General features: G+C 38.6%; 1 protein-coding gene across 2 annotated transcripts in view; it reads right to left on the bottom strand.

The window, feature by feature from the left end:
* LOC126469769 (uncharacterized) overlaps positions 1 to 18,541 on the bottom strand; it is a 235,830-nt gene that overhangs the window by 173,412 nt on the left and 43,877 nt on the right. The window contains exon 2 of one of the 2 annotated variants that reach the window (XM_050096995.1): positions 4,285 to 4,566. In XM_050096995.1, the coding sequence (XP_049952952.1) occupies positions 4,285 to 4,566 (282 nt within the window). The remainder of the gene's footprint in view (positions 1 to 4,284; positions 4,567 to 18,541) is intronic. The other variant, XM_050096996.1, reaches the window with a different exon arrangement.

The raw sequence follows: 18,541 nt of genomic DNA, 5'->3' as shown, positions 1-18,541 counted from the left end.
TGCAACAGAGTGTGCGCTGATATGAAACTTCCTGGCAGATTAAAACTGTGTGCCGAACCGAGACTCAGTTGGTAGAGCGCTTGCCCGCAAAAAGCAAAGATCCCGAGTTCGAGTCTCGGTCTGGCACACAGTTTTACTCTGCCAGGAAGTTTCAATATTCAATATATTTTCCCATGATGTGATTCAAAGGATACAATCAGAAGAAGTGAGAATGGGGTTGCTGTTTGCTAATGATATGCTCCTAGTATGAGAAAGAAGAGTGTCCCTGCAAGAAGCTATTAATAAAGTGGAAGAATGGTCCCAGGACAACAACCTACTCATAAGTACAACACAAAAGCAATGAAATTCAAGAAAGTTGGAACCATGAAAACCAAGACAAATTCACCTGCAGGGAACAATATCTGGAAACACTTAAAAGTCACAAATACATAGGAATTACACTGCAGATGACAGGCCACACCTTTTCCAAGCACATTGAAGGTAGTGTAGTAAGAACAAAAAAGACAACTACTAGCTGCAAGAACAGCTCTGGCACTATTGAACATAAAGGTTGTGCCGATGGCATCATAAAACACGCACCTAATATGGACACACCTCACATATTCAAACCTCAGATGACTGGAGGGAGTCAAGTCAGCATACCTGAAAAGAATGCTGTTTGTCCCAAAATACACTCAAAATGAGTTAGCCTACATCTTGGCAGACAACTTTCTTTGCTGACAACGAGATTGCAGCTCATAAGCTGACAACCCCAGAAAGCACTAGACTCCTGGAAGACAGGAAGTAAAAAGCAATAGATAAAAGACTCCTCAACACCCAGCAACGACAAACAACAAATGGAAGGAAGCCAACTTCCAGCTGTACCACCTGTATACAAGGGTGGCAGCCCATGGACTACATCAACGAATATGCTCAACCGAAATATTTCACAATCCCACTGACAACTGCCTGTGCACCATATCCGGTGAACCTTGCAATATATATCACACTAGTTGCAGTCCCCCACATTGTCTGTGGTGTTTAATATCTGCCACAAAAACTCATTGGCCCTGTGCCTTGTTGACACTCCTAGGGAATGCAGGCTGCAACCACTTTAAATCGAAGGGCATATTCGAATCACCGAATATTGATGGAATGCGAGGAATGAATCTGTCTTCAACTGCAGAATACCCCGTGATGGTCGTGGCCTCTATTATGTTCAGCACTAGTTTCTTCATGGTCATCCTTGTTCCGTTGCATATGTAACAATGGCAACTAATCATTAAATGAGAGTTTGCAATAATTTTATGTCAAATTCTCGTGCTTTTGTTTGTCCTGTGATCTAGTGACGTCTGATGGTACTATCTCCAAGACAGGTATCGTCCTGTAATTCATTCTCATGACAAAAATTACGATAATATATTTCATTTGTTAGGCATTTACTTTTTCATTAATTTTCTTCGCTGTTTCATCTGAATGTAGAAATCTGATGTAAATCTTAAGACCATCAGGTTTGGCATATTGCTCTGGCACAATGTACTGCATCTGCAGCAGTAATTTGAACAGTAGTTGCAACCACAGTGACACAACGAACTGTTACAGATCAGTTACTTCCAGGACAGATCCAAGCCAGATGCTCTGAAGCATACATTCCACTGACTTCAAATCCCCACCATGTGCAATTTCAGTGGTGTCAAGTGAGAGCTCATTGGAAGGCAAGATGGAGATCTATTGTGTTTTCTAATAAAGTTGGTTCTGCCTCGGTGCCACTGATGTTATGAGGAAGCCAGCTGAGGGCCTGCAACAAACCTGTTCGTGTGCTAGACACAATGGACCTATACCTGGAGTTATGATCTGGGGCTGATTTCATAAGACACCAGGAGCACACTTGTGGTTATCCCACACACACTGACTGCAACTCTGTATGTCAATCTGGTGATTTGACCTGTTGTGCTGCCATTCATGAACACCATTCCCGGGGGTGTTTTCCAACATAACACTCACCCACATAGCACTGCTGAAACCCAAACATGCTCTACAGTGAGTCAACATGTTGCCTTAGCCTGCTCGACCATCAAATCTGTCTCAAATCGAGCACATACAGGACATCATCAGACAACAACTCCAACGTCATCCATGTATTGACCAACCGTGAGCAACAGGCATGGAACTCCATCCCACAATCTGACATCAGGCACCTGTACAACACAATGCATGCATGTTTGTATGCTTGTGTTCAACATTTTAGCAGTTACACTGGTTATTAATGTACCAGCATTTCACATTTGCAATGACTTATCTCTTGCTTACATTAAACTGTAATCTTGCAATGTTAATCACTTAAATATGTTGCCTAGATAAATGTATTCCCAAATTTTGATTACTCTACATTATTGTTTTGTTGCGACTTTTTTCCTTGGCAGTGTAAATTTATATATTGTGTACATTATATAAAGCCTATGTCTGCCCAAATGTTCATTACAGGATTGTGTAGAAATTTGAAGTAAATCAGCCTAGAACTTTCAGAGATTTTTGGTAATATCCTTTCTCTTTTCTATATTACATACATATATGTTTCAAGTCAGACTATGAAATCTTATGTAGACAGTGAGCTTCCTCTTGTCTTGACAGTAACATGTGCAAAATTTCATCAAGATCGGAATAAAACTGTAGATTTGTATGAATTTTAAAGAAAGACAAATGGTCAATATATCGCTGAGTGGAAAGAAATGATTTTGTCGCTGTCTCACTATGGAAATAATGACAACTTTAACTATCCTAGTCTACATAGTGTTTAGTAAAATATTAATAAAAATATCATCCTATCTACAGAAACTAATATCCATTCCATAATAAACATCTAAACCTTCCACAAGTAATATCATAAATCTCACAGGCAGAGCATAGTTCCCTTCTTTTTTATACTTCTGCCTTTAATCATAGTTTACATTGATCAGTATCTTTGTACTACCAAGATTTTTATCAGTTACCATCATTTTTTATATTCTATCTAATCCTTGATGATACAATTCTTTAATGAATACCAGTGACATTTGGCTTTCCAGCACTGCAATCTACTACCTGTGTTTGAGTCCTCCCTATCAGTGACATCATGTACCCAATAACATTACCTGTCAGTGTCCTGTGTGACTTATTTATCAGCTATAGCTGTGAACCTTTTCCTTTTCACCATTCTTACTTTCAAGCTTTGAAGATTGAAGTTTTTCTTCTAAAAGTCACAACAAACTCTAACCCCACCTCTCGTTTTGCATGTTTCTTACTTCAATCATACAGAATCAATAGATACAATAAATAAAAATTTCAAAGAAAACAGCCATTCTAAAATTACAACAACATGGAACCACCACATACAATATTTTCAGAAAGACACAAACTTTTATCAATTTTAACAATGTTCATCAGAGTATGTTGTAGAGTGAATGCAATGCTTATGAAAATTAAAAACTCTTTTTTTGAAACTTTGTTCAGCTTGGAGTTAAATGTATGCAAGGAGACAGTCTCTAGCTAAAATTAAGGGCAAATTTTAGGAGCTTACACAACATACGGTCAGCAAATACTGAGAAATGTCATCTTGGATATCAATTTCTTTTTCAGGTATACAGGCTTCTGTGTTACAAGAAAAACCAACAGTTGCTACATGAAATTAAACAATGTCAACTGTAATTTATACTTTCTTTTATCAAGTTTAGCTGTACAATTGTGCTCATATCTGTTCTTTGTGTAATTGAAGATTTTTTTATTAAAATTTCAGTTTACATATTCTTGCTTTGGACAAAACTCTAGTAGTAAATAAGCAGATGAAGGAACTGCAAACATATTTTAACATTCCGCTGTGGCAAATTCAACATAAAACATGAGGTGGTATAAAAGACTAAAATGGACATGGAACTGAAACATGCAGTGGACACACACACACACACACACACACACACACACACACACACACACACACACACACAGAGAGAGAGAGAGAGAGAGAGAGAGAGAGAGAGAGAGAGATATGCAGCAACATAGGTGTATGAGGAAGGGGAATGGAGACACACACAGAGAAAATATGGATCTATGATTCATCAAACAATTACTAAGCATGAAAAATTTCAGTAAACATTAATTTATTTGATAACAATATAACAAAATATGATCCATTAAAACAGAAAAACATGCTTACAGAACATTTCACAACCATTCAACAATAAAAATTATGGAATAATATAGTTAGGCATACCAGAAGTGCAAAACTGAATGACAACTTAAGAAAAAATTATGACAGTAAAAATTTATTACCCTCCCTCCAAACAATTCTTCTTTTTTCGCCCTCTTTTCTTTGGGATGGGCTGTAAAACAACAGATTGTTGCCTATGTTGAGCAGTGGGTGTAGGATCATCATCCACAAAACTATATGGATCTTCAGTAGGCTCACATTTGATGTTGGCTGGATGAGGACCTTGAAGATGACTCATGAATTTCTGATTTTCTACTTGTGTCCTCAGTTCAAGGTCACCACTTGTTTCATAGCCATCATCTTGAGTTTCTAGTTTCACAGGTCCATCCAGGAATGTTGGCCTACTGAGTTAAAAACAGGGAAAAAGAGTTAGTTTAATAAACAAAGAAAAACTTCTGCACATTTCAAATGAAATGAGAGTAACCAACTTATGAAATTTACTAACATAAACAACTTTTTCCCAATATTTCATATAACTTCGTGTTCTTACCTGTGACATTCAAAATTAGAAATCAACCATGATAAAATAATACTTTAAATAATATATGCTCGCCATCTTCATGTTGGATCAATCAATGGCAGGATTATCAATATGAATGTATGGATTTAGCAAAATGAATGAAGTCACACTTCACAAGCAATCTTAAGGCAGCAATTTTCTATGTGCACATTTCAGGTCGATTTAATGAATGTCTGGGGTGCTGATGCTTAGACCAAGGAAGGACACAACTCAGGGTCAGACCTCTAGACCCCACCAGTGCCAGACACTGTGCATCACAGTGCTCTCAAAGGATGTCATTATTCCAGAGGTTTGCCTTTTCAACAATGGCAAATGAGTGATGATATATATGATGAAGTACAATTAAATATAGTACAGAACTATGAGAAGGAAAACTAACAAGGCCTAGTGTAACAGAGAACAATTGTTAATTCACCTGTCCCAAATACACAAAGTCCTTTACAAAATTGGTTAAAATTATAAAAGTAATGTGTAATTCATTGCTCACAACAGCAGAATATTTAATATTTGAAATTTGCGTTATCAATGCAAATTCCTGCCATCTGAAATCTCACAAATACACGTACTTTCATACCATGATCAGTAGAATGAATACAAATTGTGTACTAAAAAGCAGGAAATAAAATTGTTGGTAAAAGAAGGTAAAGTTAAGAAGTGATTAAAGACAAAACAGCACTATAGTTTGAAGTGAGTGGCTGATCACATGACAGCAATGAATGAGTCAGTCAATCAGTTACACATTTAACCCCTCCCCACAGCTCCAGATCCAACTCAATATAAATATTTAAAATTTGGGATGTTGTCAGATAAAATTTAAGGCAAATCCTCATGTCCGAGGACTGCCTTCTTGCTATCAAATGAAATGCACCTAGTTAACATGTGATATACAGACAGGATAGCATTAAACACAATGCATACTGGTGCTCCCCCCTCCCCTTTCTCTAAAAGGCAGCTGTGGGTTGTGAGCAATGGCCTATTCTGCATCTGGTAAGCCCTATTTCATTCTGTTTCCGTTGCTGTGATGATGCACATTCCGTTTGAATACTAGGCTTCATTTGTGGCAGCTTGTTTATTACTTCCAACTACTTGTCTACCCACTGACTCAATTTTTCATCCAGGATGCAAGATAATAACTGATAGGGTGATACAAACATCTTGCATTGTGTGATTTTTCAGGGCTTCTTGGTAGATCTGTTTCAAATTCACTTCTTGGGTTCAAAGCCAGATAACACTGGGCAAACCACATACTATTTCATCAAAACAACTGTTTGACGTCTTCAAATGGTGGTTGTTGCTGTGTTCACTGCTACAGGATGCAACTGGTGATACAGACACCTGATTATTGTTGAACTATTCAACAGTTGGCTCTTTAGGTGAGCTCTGATGTCATATCATTAAGTACGAAAGTGCCTCCAGAGGACTCTGAGCTTATTAGCAGCAGGTTTAGGAAATACATAGAGGCACTGTTTAAACATGTGCTTATCTAAACCTATTTCTTATTTAATAATCAGTATTTTGAGAAAGTGGATGGTGATGCCATGGCAAGTCTCCCATCTCTCACGGTGGTCAACTATTTTATGTAAGAGTGAAGAAAAAGCACGGACATCTGCAACTCTCCAACCTTCCTGCTTCTGGCCTCATGTTGACTACATATTTGTTGAGTGGCCACACAGTATAGAGACACTACCTATCTTTCTCCAGAATTTGAATTCATTCCATTTGAATATTCAGTTCACTCTTCAGTTCGCCACGGAAGTGTAAAAAAATGGTATCTTACCATTTTTGAGCATTATTGTCCCAGTGTTCTATCAGTTTTTCTTCTAACTATGTGTTTACCACAAACCAACTCGCGCAGAGTTATATTTGCAGGCCAAAAACTATCACCACCCTGAACAACAAGGAATATCTTTTGCTCACTGGGACATAGAGCATGTCATCTCAGATCCCGGCAGCCTGGCAGGTGAGCTGCAACACCTAAGAATGGTGTTCTAACAGAACAGTTATTCTGATAAATTGATACGTAATTCATTTTGATTAAAGCAAGTTCAGGGCAGGTATGTACATGAAGATGCAGAGGCAACCACTGCAACAGCCTTCTTCAGTACGGAAAATCTTGTGTTGGGCAGATACGTTGCACTGCAAGAAAACTGTGCTGAACACCATCAACATACACACAGGGCCAGCCTGACAAATCAGCTGCAGTGGAGCACTGACAATATGGAGCACTGTATGTTCTATGAAAAGACTGAAGTTTTATACTCAGTATCATCATTCAGGGATTGTGTTTTTAATGATGCTGTACATATCTGTACGACAGACAGTCTTAACAGAGCTGCAGGATGTCAACAAAGTGCTGCCTGGAATCCAGCACTGACTGCCATTAAATTAAAATGAAGTAAGAACCTCCAATTTCTTACCCAATATATCACACTGCAGACTGTTAAGTCAGCTTTTAATCACAGCAGTGTCCACCAGCAGAGTCAAAGCCGACTGAGCATGCTGGGACACTGAGTGCTACTTTCATCCAACTGTGAGTGCATAATTCCTGCACCTAACCCAGATAAATTTTGATGTCACCTGTTTGTATCACCAGTCATGTCTTGCAGTAGTGAACACAGCAACAGCCATCATCTGAATATGCTGAACAGTTGTTTTGATGGAATATTGAGAGAGTTGCACAATGTTACCCAGAGGCAAAACTGACAGGTGTATTTGTATGTTGAATTGCACTGTCCCCACATTTACCTATAGTTGCCACTTCTGTTATATTGTTTTGCCTAATTCCTGCATACCCTGGCACCAAACATCAGGATACTACTTTTCTTTGTTCCAATGTTCAGAAGTGTCTTTGATGTTTTGATTCTGTCTCTCTTTTGTTTACTTTTCCACTATTAACAGAAGTGAACAGAGACAATGAGTTGGTGAAACTTCCAGCTGGGTTGTGTGGAAGAATAACTGAAAAGTTGAGAACATTGTCCTGCTAGGATCCATCAGTGTATCAGACTTTAAAATCAAGATATTCATTTAACAGACAGTTAAAAATATGGTTAAAAATGTCTCTTGTATTTTGTCATTTCTAAAATTACACTGGACCTTTTACTTAGCCACAATGGTGTACTGCTCCGAATCTGACTTTTAATCTTAGCTTCTGCCACTTTTAATCTCTTGGAGCATTTTTGTGCTTGGATCTTGAATAATTTCATCGTATGCTGCCCGTTTCTAAACAGTCACTCAAGAGGTGAATTACTGACCTTGATGCATATTAACGATTGTGATGATAACAGGATCTTAAGATCACATATCACTATAAGAAGAAGCTAACTTACTCAGATTGGTGGGTTGCCAGCCTTAGTGAACCACGTTGGTATTGGACTGGTTTAGTAAGCACCAGGTGCTAGTCTAATGTCCTCACTGTGGACAGCATCTTACATCCTTAGATATGTCTGTCTTGTACAACCACAGATAGTCAAGCTCATTCAAGTTCAAACCAAAGAAATTTCTTTTAAAACTGCAAGAGACGAGACCTGACAGTTCCCGAGAGTCATTTGCAACAAATCAAAGTCATTATGTAACTGAATGTAGCTAGGGGAGAAAGAAAAGAAGAGTGAAGAGATGGGAAGGGAAGGGAAGGGAAGGGAAGGAAAGGAACTATTGATATTAGCTGCATTGGGACTTTGTGTGGAATCAGCAGCACTTTAACCCAGTCTGGTACACATTTTCACTTGCTCATTCCGCACAGTCCTGATGCAGTTGATAAAAATAGTTCCTTTCCTTCCTTCTCCCCCTCCACCTCCAATTACACAATATGCATCACTGCTACAGATTTGGTGTGGTGTCTGTTCATTTCAACATGCCCGAAAGAACAGACATCATGCATTCATATAAAATCAAACTCAAGCGAATTTAACACAAACTAAGTGGTGTGACATAATTGATATGGATATAAGAAAACTGCAGAAAGAATAAGAACCAGAAAAGGTTGATTGGAAGGTATGACATACCAAGATCTCTTCTTTCTTTAGCTGTTTTTACCCCCTGATGGTACAATTCTTCCCCTTCAGTTTGAAGAGTCAGGACCATGTTTTTACCCAACACCAGCTAGGTATCTATGAAGTCCAACCAGGCGGAGTCTAAACTGCCTGGATCTTATACAGGTGAGGTGCGGCAGGTTCCTCAGATGCTGCCAGCTAATGACTGTTTTGCCTCAACAGCCAACCACACCTTTAGCATATAACACACCTTGAGACAGAAGTTTTCTAAAAATGTTTGTACCTTCCTCATAATTTGGGCAGTTACGGCAAGATCCCTATTAATCATGGCACATGGCATTCCATCTTCACAGCCAACAGTGGTAATTGAAGTGGGCCTACAGGTTACAGTCAGGGACAATTAGTAATGCTGATAAGCCAACAGCTTGGGAACCCAGGATCACCAGGTCCATACACAGCCATTATGTGGTGGACACCTGTAGGGAGGAATAGGACAGTTAAAAGTTAGATTTGCAGCACTGAAAGGGAAGTAGTACAGCAAGAGCTCGATGAACTGCATTCACCTATCACATACTTTGGAAAGGGCTGTTATCCCCTCATTAAGGCTGGATGAGGTGGGGGGTGGTTGTTGTAGTTCAGGGAATGGATGGGGCCATGAACTTACTCTCAGTCCAAGTTAATGACAACTAGCATCTTAATGGACCCAGAATACTACTGGAGGGAGAAGGAACGTAAGAAGCACTAACATGGTTCTAGAACTCTTGGTTGTCCTTAAATGCCAGAAACAGACACGAAAAACAAGTTATATTATTATGAACTGTTGCAAACAGGCACAAATGCATGGACTGGTGTATACTTCTGTTAGGCAGTACAGTAACCAAACAACTGACAAAGGCCCTAATCTGTGACACATAGTAGAACATGTTATCGTAAAGGCTCTAAGCACTTCCACTCATGGCAGCCACTATGACAGGAAATAAATTGCATTTATACAAGAAAATCAGTACCATTGTATAATTTTACACCCTATTACAAAAATCGAACAACAACTGAAATTACAATGCTCAACAGATTCAGTGAAGAAGAAGAAGAAGAAGAAGAAGAAGAGGAAGAAGAGGAAGAAGAGCAAGAGGAGGAGGAGGAGAAATAAAAAAGTTAAGTATTGCCGGAAATATCCAGCACTGACCAATGAACTACAAACTTGCAGCATGTGACAACAAAATCAAAAAGAATGAAAACAAAATGTGTGAAAGTTGTTTTAAAAGGCAAATACCAAACAGTGAAAATGCCAGTAATATGAACAAAAACATTTAAGGGGGATGTATGTGTGTAAAGCAGTCATGTAAAAATCACTTCAACATATGCAAAGTGGTCTGAATACTGTTTTTAGTTTTTTGAGTTTCCACAAGTAAAGCAAAGCTGTTCTAAAATCCTGGATTTCTCTAACCAGTGAACTGACTTACCCAGACATTTACTAGAAGACTTACAGTTTAACACAAACTCCAAATGTGGAGCAGCTGTAAATTTTTAACTCTCACAAATCACTGCCACATGTGAAAGAAATGGCAAGCAGTAGAAAATTCTAGGACCTACCAAAGATGAAAGCTCAAGTCCTTTATGTTTATTTTCCGACTTTTCGCCTCAACTACAATCAACAGAGTAAATGCTTGGATTGGATTCTGAATAAGTGGGGAACCTGTACCATGTATTGTCTGTAGTTCACTGCTCTGGCACAGCACAGAAAGGGTGACAAGAAGAATGCATATTATAAACAGTGATGTTAATAACATGCAAGATAGCATGTAAAAGAAAGTTAAATAAATACAGTGGATAAGAAGAAAGAAATACTTTTCATTTTCATAGTTCACACGGCCAAAATAAACTGAGGATGGATAAATCAGGGACTGAGCAGAAAGAAAAAAAAGAACAGACTTATCTGTCAATAAAATAAATAAAAGGACAGGAGTACCTGCACACAGTTAACAAAATAATAAAAAAAATGGCGTTCCAATTTTGAAAAGAAGACAAGGTGTAGGCAAACAGGAAAATAACTTGTCAAGAATGAACAGAGAGTTATGCAAGTTAAACATATTTTGTCACTGAGGACCACTTACGTTTAACACAGCTCATTATAGCACTGGTCTACATACAGTTCTATATTCCAAAAACCACTGAAGCACATGGCAGATGGTTCTTCCCACTGTTGGCTGCAGGTTCCTCGACTTGCGCCATAGGGTGGTGGGGTTTCGGGTTCCGCTGGATAGGTCAGGAGTCCACTACACGCAGCAAGCGGCTACACGGGTAGCAGGGGTTGTGTGGCGTGGACTGGGCGGTTTTTTAGGTTAGATGGCCTCGGGCAAGTACAGAAAGGGCAGCAGCCTCAAAGGGTGCGGGGCAAAGTCAGGACATGCGGGGGCCAAGCAGCAATCGGTATTGTAATTGTAAACTGTCGAAGCTGCATTGGTAAAGTACCGGAACTTCAAGCGCTGATAGAAAGCACCAAAGCTGAAATCGTTATAGGTACAGAAAGCTGGCTGAAGCCAGAGATAAATTCTGCCGAAATTTTTACAAAGGCACAGGCGGTGTTTAGAAAGGATAGATTGCATGCAACCGGTGGTGGCGTGTTTGTCGCTGTTAGTAGTAGTTTATCCCGTAGTGAAGTAGAAGTGGATAGTTCCTGTGAATTATTATGGGTGGAGGTTACACTCAACAACCGAGCTAGGTTAATAGTTGGCTCCTTTTACCGACCTCCCGACTCAGCAGCATTAGTGGCAGAACAACTGAGAGAAAATTTGGAATACATTTCACATAAATTTTCTCAGCATGTTATAGTCTTAGGTGGAGATTTCAATTTACCAGATATAGACTGGGACACTCAGATGTTTAGGACAGGTGGTAGGGACAGAGCATTGAGTGACATTATACTGAGTGCACTATCCGAAAATTACCTCGAGCAATTAAACAGAGAACCGACTCGTGGAGATAACATCTTGGACCTACTGATAACAAACAGACCCGAACTTTTTAACTCTGTAAGTGCAGAACAGGGAATCAGTGATCATAAGTCCGTTGCAGCATCCCTGAATATGGAAGTTCATAGGAATATAAAAAAGGGAGGAAGGTTTATCTGTTTAGCAAGAGTAATAGAAGGCAGATTTCAGACTACCTAACAGATCAAAACGAAAATTTCTGTTCTGACACTGACAATGTTGAGTGTTTATGGAAAAAGTTCAAGGCAATTGTAAAATGCATTTTAGACAGGTACGTGCTGAGTAAAACTGTGAGGGACGGGAAAAACCCACCGTGGTTCAACAACAAAGTTAGGAAACTACTGCGAAAGCAAAGACAGCTTCACTGCAAATTTAAACGCGGCCAAAACCTCTCAGACAAACAGAAGCTAAACAATGTCAAAGTTAGCGTAAGGAGGGCTACGCGTGAAGCGTTCAGTGAATTCGAAAGTAAAATTCTATGTACCGACTTGACAGAAAATCCTAGGAAGTTCTGGTCTTACGATAAATCAGTAAGTGGCTCGAAACAGCATATCCAGACACTCCCGGATGATGATGGCATTGAAACAGAGGATGACGCGCGTAAAGCTGAAATACTAAACACCTTTTTCCAAAGCTATTTCACAGAGGAAGACCGCACTACAGTTCCTTCTCTAAATCCTCGCACAAACAAAGAAATGGCTGACATCGAAATAAGTGTCCAAGGAATAGAAAAGCAACTGGAATCATTCAACAGAGGAAAGTCCACTGGGCCTGGCAGGATACCAATTCGATTCTACACAGAGTACGCGAAAGAACTTTCCCCCTTCTAACAGCCGTGTACCGCAAATCTCTACAGGAACGGAAGGTTCCAAATGATTGGAAAAGAGCACAGGTAGTCCCAGTCTTCAAGAAGGGTCGTCGAGCAGATGCGCAAAACTGTAGACCTATATCTCTGATGTCGCTCTGTTGTAGAATTTTAGAACATGTTTTTTGCTCGCGTATAATGTCGTTTTTGGAAACCCAGAATCTACTCTGTAGGAATCAACATGGATTCCGGAAACAGCGATTGTGTGAGACCCAACTCTCTTTATTTGTTCATGATACCCAGAAGATACAGGCTCCCAGGTAGATGCTATTTTCCTTGACTTCCAGAAGGCGTTCGATACAGTTCCGCACTGTCGCCTGATAAAGTAAGAGCCTACGGAATATCAGACCAGCTGTGTGGCTGGATTTAAGAGTTTTTAGCAAACAGAACACAGCATGTTGTTCTCAATGGAGAGACGTCTACAGCCGTTAAAGTAACCTCTGGCATGCCACAGGGGAGTGTTATGGGACCATTGCTTTTCACAATATATATAAATGACCTAGTAGATAGTGTCGAAAGTTCCATGCGGCTTTTCATGGATGATGCTGTAGTATACAGAGAAGTTGCAGCATTAGAAAACTGTAGCAAAAAGCAGGAAGATCCTTTATTGTATGATTATATGATAGCGGAACAAACACTGGTAGCCGTTACTTCTGTAAAATATCTGGGAGTATGCGTGCAGAACGATTTGAAGTGGAATGATCATATAAAATTAATTGTTGGTAAGGCGGGTACCAGGTTGAGATTCATTGGGAGAGTCCTTAGAAAATGTAATCCATCAACAAAGGAGGTGGCTTACAAAACACTCGTTCGACCTATACTTGAGTATTGCTCATCAGTGTGGGATCCGTACCAGATCAGGTTGACGGAGGTGATAGAGAAGATCCAAAGAAGAGCGGCGCATTTCGTCACAGGGTTATTTGGTAACAGTGATAGCGTTATGGAGATGTTTAGCAAACTCAAGTGGCAGACTCTGCAAGAGAGGCGCTCTGCATCGTGGTGTAGCTTGCTCGCCAGGTTTCGAGAGGGTGCGTTCTTCCCGCGAACCATACGCGACTGGAACAGAAAAGGGAGATAATGACAGCGGCACGTAAAGTGCCCTCCGCCACACACCGTTGGGTGGCTTGCGAAGTATAAATGTAGATGTAGATATAGTGTATCACAAATTACGATTTATTTACAATCCATTCATGTATGGAGCACGGGAAGAATGATCACCTAAATGGCCCTCTGTAAGCTGTAGTTACTTCAATCTTCCAGAATGAGATTTTCACTCTGCAGCGGAGTGTGCTCTGATATGAAACTTCCTGGCAGATTAAAACTGTGTGCCGGACCGAGACTCGAACTCTGCCAGGAAGTTTCATATCAGCACACACTCTACTGCAGAGTGAAAATCTCATTCTGGAAACATCCCCCAGGCTGTGGCTAAGCAATGTCTCCGCAATATCCTTTCTTTCAGGAGTGCTAGTTCTGCAAGGTTCGCAGGAGAGCTTCTGTAAAGTTTGGAAGGTAGGAGGTGAGGTACTGGCAGGCGTAAAGCTGTGAGGACGGGGCGTGAGTCGTGCTTTGGTAGCTGAGTGGTAGAGCACTTGCCCACGGTAGGCAAAGGTCCTGAGTTCGAGTCTCGGTCCGGCACACGTTTTACTTCAATCTTGTCTTCATTCAGGTGTGCATGGAGGTGGGAGAAGTGGGGAGGGGGCTGTAATACACATATTCTGCACTTAATATTGAAGCTTGAAACACAGGCTTTTGTAGAGTAGTTGGCATTTATCTTCACACATCCTCCACTTCAGATTTTTCAGCATCTCAGCGATGCTTTCCCATAGGTCAAACAAAACTGACCAATCATGCTGTTCTCCTTTGAATACATTCAATATCCCCTTGTTAGTCCAATTTGATACGAGTCCACTCATTATTCTAGTATGAGTCCTGGAAATGTTTTGCAAGCTATCTACTTTGTAGACTTATTGTTTCAATGGTAGGATACAGGGAAAATGCAAAGTCTGTTTGTGTTTTGGCTATGACTAGGCCTATATGCTCATTCTACTTCATATTCCCACAAATTTATACACCCACGTATTTATACGAGCTGCTTAATTCCAATTCAACCCACTGATATTTTTGTTGTAATATATTATGTTTCTGTGAAGTGTACAATTTTATTTTTCTGAACATTTCAAACGAGTTTCCAATCTTCACACAGCTTCTCCAGACAGAGTTTCATTAAAAGTAACTGCATAACCTTCCAAAATTGTGGAGTTACTATTAATATTGCCTTCTGCCGAGATTGTGATGCACAGGAAAGTCCAAGTGAAAACTGCACTGAGAAAAATGTCTGTTAATGTGCAAACAACTACAAGTGATAAAACATATTCAGTGTAGCAACTGTCACTGTTGGTTCCATGAGAAATGTTCCAAAGTAAACAATACTTTGTAACTGACAATTATTCAACGTCTTGTCTAACATGTGCTAATGAAGGGGCTGTTCCATGAGAACATAGACACAAACCTTAAAAATTAAAAATATACTTATTACAAATCTGATTTTCAGTTCTGTTAGCTGAAACACTTTTTTTTATTTTTATTTGAAGCTTCATTTTCATGTTAAAAAGTGCTGGAACTGAACAAATGGCTTTGTAGCTTGTCAAATTTCAGCTTCTAGACCCTCTAAGAAACCAGTTTTCAAAAGTACTACAATGATGCATTGTAAAGTAATTTATTAACAGAATATATCTGAAAAACTTTACAAGTATCTTAAGCCAGCCCATTTCGATAGCTTATATTGATTTTATTTAATTAGTAAAGTTCCCAGGCTGATTGATTTTTTATTGTTATCTCCTGTCACTGTGTTACTGAAAAAAGGCTGAAATAATTTTTTTTTTTGAGGCAATGCAATTTTATAGAATCCTAAAAATAGGCATGTAAATACAGATTTATGAGAGAGAGATAAAAGTCTGACAGCAGAGAAAAAACTATTCATTACAAACAGTATTTTGTAATGGTGACAGAATGACACACATGTGGTAACAGAATGACAAATGGATTAACAGAATGACGATTTGACTGACATTCCTTCAGATGTAGATCAAATCCATTTATATGTTGGCTATACTGTTCATAAAAATTGGAGGGAAAGTGGGAAGTCCCACAAACCAAGAATGTACTTTCCAGAGAGAAGAAACTTATATTCAGGGAGTCTGAAGAGTAACTGCTGAAAGGGAAGTTAATAAAGTTCTTTAGTAAAGATTACACTGAAATGACTAAATGGCTGCATACTAAATACAGGATGGAGTTAATTATTTTGATAAACAGTATTTCTTCTTCCATAACCTATGCTTTCCCTGGGAAGCAATGGCAATCCCAAATTATAAGAAAACCTCAATGTTGCCAATAGAAAAAGAAGTTACTGACTTCCTATATACTGCAACAGAATGTTGATTGTCCTTGAAGGTCACTATGTATTATGCCTAAATAACAGAGACATTTTTACGTACTGTGTTGTTAGAAGATCACTATATTGAATAGAATTTTTTATTTAAAATAGATACTGGCTTATTTCTAGCAATTACACTGCTTCCACACTAATTCTCAAACAATATATTTCATTTTTACACTTGTTATCATGCCGCTCACATCAGCTGAGAAAATGAGAGAATACCGGAAACGACTCAAGGAGAAAGGGTTAAGTGATGAGATAGAGAGAAAGGACAGGGAAAGGAAAAGACTAAAATGGTCAAGTTTAACTGTTGCTCTACTTAAGAAGCAAAGAGAAAGAGAGAAACTTAATCAAAGAAAATTCAGAAATAACATCAGAGGTAGCATTGAAGGCAATGGTGATGAAGCTTGCGTCATCTACACTAATAGTCCATATAAATCATATAAATCTCCAGCTAAATTAAAGAAAGCAATTAAACGCATGGAAACATGTTTACCTAGAAGTCCAAGAAAGTATAAGAAAGTTATCTTGGAATTAGCTGATGCTCATGGAGTTTTAGTAAACGAATAACAGGAGAAAAATCAGATTCAACACCTAAATCCAGGCACAGAAGAAGCTGTTGCTGCTTTTTATGTTTGAGATGACATTTCATGGCAAAATTCTGGAATGAAAGATTGTGTGATAATGAAGGATAAAGAAGGTGGAAAAACCAAAGTCCAGAAGAGGTACATGATCATGACCTTGAAAGAAGAACAAGCTATATATCAAGAGAAATTCCCTGACATGCCAATAAAATTGTTCAAGTTCTGTGCATTGAGACCAAAGTTTGTGTGCACCTTACAGAATACATCGCGCAATGTGTGTGTCTGCTGCTACCACGAGAACGTTAAGTTACTTTTGAAAGTTATAAACAAGGTTGTTCTTTAAGTGAAAACCACATTTTCTGACTTCATTAGTACAATAGGCTGCAATCAAGAGAAGGAAGTTTGTATGATGTCAAAATGTGAAAAGTGTGCAAATGTACTTCGAAAGATAAGTATTCTTTGAATGAAAACTTAATGAAAAAGCTGACCGAATGGAAACAGTGAACCAGTGAATCACTCTGCAAGAGATTCATGGTATTGTTGGTCAGAGTCTTGATGCTTGTTCAAACATGCTACCCCAAGTCTTACAACATACATTTATTAAAAGACAACAACCAATTTAAAAAAAAAATCCTCAAACAAGAAGAACATCTTTGAGCCTGCAAGTACATTTTGCAGAAAATTATACCGTTCAACTGCAGAATGAAGTCCAGATTGTCCACTGGGATATTCCATGTAAAGTAGGACACACTTATGATAATCGAAAACTAAAATTTGGTACTTTTTACATACTTTTTGGAAAGGTTGGACTTTTTACTGTATGGCAACAATGGTTTATGACCCATTATTGGTTTCCCTTCATAATTTGTAGCCATTTTTATAACGCCATATGTTTTTCATGTGATGAGAGTGTGAATTATTGGAAATTTTGGACCTTCATTTCAATTAATTGGCAGGTAAGAATTGGCATATCATTATTTATAGTACTTTTACGTACCCTAATGTATTGCATAAAAAGTATAAAACTGAAGTAGGTAAATTACAGGCTGGGGTAAATGATATAACACAACAGCATGAACTTTCATATAACATAAGTCACTTTCATGTAATTAAATTTTTATACCAAGAGAGATATAAGAGATAAAAGTTATCTTGTTCAGTAATTTAATTTTTAGTGTGAATGTGTAACTAATATCACTACTAAAAATTTCCCAATTTCAATGATTATTGTAAAAACAGAAAATTAAATGTGTAATGTGAGTCACAGTTGTATTATTTTAAGATTAGAAGAAGAGGATGCCCTTAGCAGCAGCAGAAAGACAGAGTAGGAGATGGGAAAACTTAAGAGTGAAGGAAAATATGAAGAATTTCAGAAGCGGCATCTGGAAGAAACTCGAAAAAGCCGCAGAAGCAGAAACAAAAGCTTCTACAGTTAAGTCAACATAAGATAGGAATGTTATTAGAAGGAAGAAGAGCTACAAAAAGGAAGAGAATTAGAAAACAAAGGCAACATAAGATGCAAGATCAACAACCTAGTAAAGCAATTTTGTCACTGTATAAGTCACATAGTGCTCTGGATAAAGCTACGGCTCGAGTGCTGCAGTTGCTTACGTTAGCAAGGTACTATCAACTATACCTGAAAATGTGAAGGTAGTTTCAATCTGGTCAGATGGACCTGCCTCACAATTTAAAAACAAATACATTACTGCTTCTGTACCTCAATTTCAATCATTTCATAATGTGGAAATCTACTTGAACTTATTTGCTACATCCCATAGTAAAGGAGCAATAGATGGAATTGATGCAGTTGCAGAATTGCTAGTGGGGAATGCAGTAAAAAAGCAAAAATTCATAGTAGGTGATGCATCAACTTTTGCTCAGGTAGCTGCAAGTACCACAACTATGCAGGTTTTTCATGTGTTTATTGATGAAATT

This window comes from Schistocerca serialis, chromosome 3 (assembly GCF_023864345.2).
Source record: "Schistocerca serialis cubense isolate TAMUIC-IGC-003099 chromosome 3, iqSchSeri2.2, whole genome shotgun sequence".
Lineage (NCBI taxonomy): Eukaryota > Metazoa > Arthropoda > Insecta > Orthoptera > Acrididae > Schistocerca > Schistocerca serialis.
The sequence above is the reverse complement of the archived record's forward strand: the minus strand, read 5'-3'. Positions and strand labels throughout refer to the sequence as shown.